The sequence below is a fragment of the Morone saxatilis genome, unplaced genomic scaffold, assembly GCF_004916995.1.
Source record: "Morone saxatilis isolate NCDOM2014 unplaced genomic scaffold, NCSU_SB_2.0 Contig15, whole genome shotgun sequence".
In the NCBI taxonomy this organism is placed as follows: Eukaryota; Metazoa; Chordata; class Actinopteri; family Moronidae; genus Morone; species Morone saxatilis.
Window position 1 is genome coordinate 419,088 of NW_023339707.1, and position 1,606 is coordinate 420,693.

Sequence of the window (1,606 nt, forward strand, 5' to 3'; positions counted from 1 at the left end):
TCAGTGTTATTCACTTCACCAGTGCTCACAATGTAATGGCTGATCAGTGTATATTGATAACATGTCACTGATTCCTTGACCCACTGTTTAGAATACTGATTAGTAGAGCTTTAACTAACCTACACAGCTGTATTTTTCTAATGAAATGTTCTTCTTACAGTAGGTGAACTTCTAGCCCTATGCAGGATGGACTTGGATCCCTCACCTGTCCTCTTACCTGTACTTAGTCAATCATTAATGTCACCAACCAGACAGGTTTTGTTCAGGTCAACACGGAAGTGACAGGACAAAAGCGTGAAAAACCTCCAGACACCATAGCCTCTCATCTCTGACCCAGGGGAGCTACAAGGTTAGTTTGGTGCTGTCAGTCAATCAGCCCTTAATCACAAGCAGGTTGCTCCTGATGTTTGTGTGTTTGTTGCGTGTCAGGTGTACAAGTGTACAGGTGTGTCATTATATGTAGAATGGGAAGAGGGGCCAACTGTAGCTGGATTGGGCCTGAGATCCCTCTGTCATCACAAATCTTTAGTGGTAAGTACAGTTCTCTACTCACTTAATAGCTGGATGTTAATGGCATTAATAAAGAATATAAAAACATTGCATACAATCAACTTCAGCTTTAGTCTTAGTATTTTTGTTGAGCCAATGTCTGAAGGATAAAACAGTAGAGGAAATGTTTAGATAAGATTCTAAGCTATAATATGTAACATTTCCTCATTAAAATGCCTATAAACACTAGAACTGCACTGTAAAAAAAGCTATGTTAATTGTATTAACAGAAAAAATCTGTAAAATAAACGGGAAAAACTTGTAAACTTACAGATTTGTTTTACAGTATATGTTCTATATGTTGTTGAGTTGTATACGTGGGATGGAGAGAAGATGGAGCCCGGTGAATCAGCAAGTGAGAGCTGCTCCAGCAAAACAACAGCACGGGCAGAAAACAAGCTCAAATTAAATGTATAATCTGTAACATTACTGCATTAAACAGTGTATAAACTAGAACTATGTTCTATATGTAGTTGTGTTNNAACCCAGAGAAATCTGTCATTTTAAAGTTGGGGGGAATATGGAGAAAACTACACCTATATATCATATTGGAACTGTGTTCAAAGTTAAACAAGATACATTAGGAGTTATTTTATTTCTGTTGTCAGCCATTAAAGATGAGCTGTGGCTCTTTCTCATCCCGGCCGGCCTGGCTGTCATTCTACTGGGGGTGTTTCTGGAGGAGGTGGGCTTCTTCCTGCGTCACATTCCCTCGTCCAGACGAAAACGGCTCTACTTGTGGATATTAGGAATGTACCCGGTAACATCAACCTCCTCACTGGCACACACATCTCCTCCTCTCATAGCTAGACTTCTCCCAGTGCAACATGAAACCTAAAATCTCAGTCTCTAAATGTTCTTTTTATAGGTATTTGCCTTGACCTCCCTCATAGCGCTGTATGTGCCACGCTCTTCCTCGCTGTGTAACTTCATCGCTTCACTGTGAGTTAACAAGTCTTGAAATTAATTGAATGACTGTAATCTCATCTGTTGGTCTAACAGTCGAGGCAGATGGCAGCCCACCCAACCTTGTTGCTGTTGCCAAGTGCTTGCTCAT

The 1,606-nt window shown here is 40.5% G+C and overlaps 1 protein-coding gene across 1 annotated transcript in view; it reads left to right on the top strand.

Moving 5' to 3' along the window:
* Window positions 1-301: 301 nt before the first annotated feature.
* LOC118324833 (organic solute transporter subunit alpha-like) overlaps window positions 302-1,606 on the top strand; it is a 1,681-nt gene continuing 376 nt past the window's right edge. Inside the window, exons 1-3 of the mRNA XM_035657309.1 lie at window positions 302-531; window positions 1,158-1,309; window positions 1,418-1,491. Of these exons, the coding sequence (XP_035513202.1) occupies window positions 465-531; window positions 1,158-1,309; window positions 1,418-1,491 (293 nt within the window). The 5' untranslated portion in view covers window positions 302-464. The remainder of the gene's footprint in view (window positions 532-1,157; window positions 1,310-1,417; window positions 1,492-1,606) is intronic.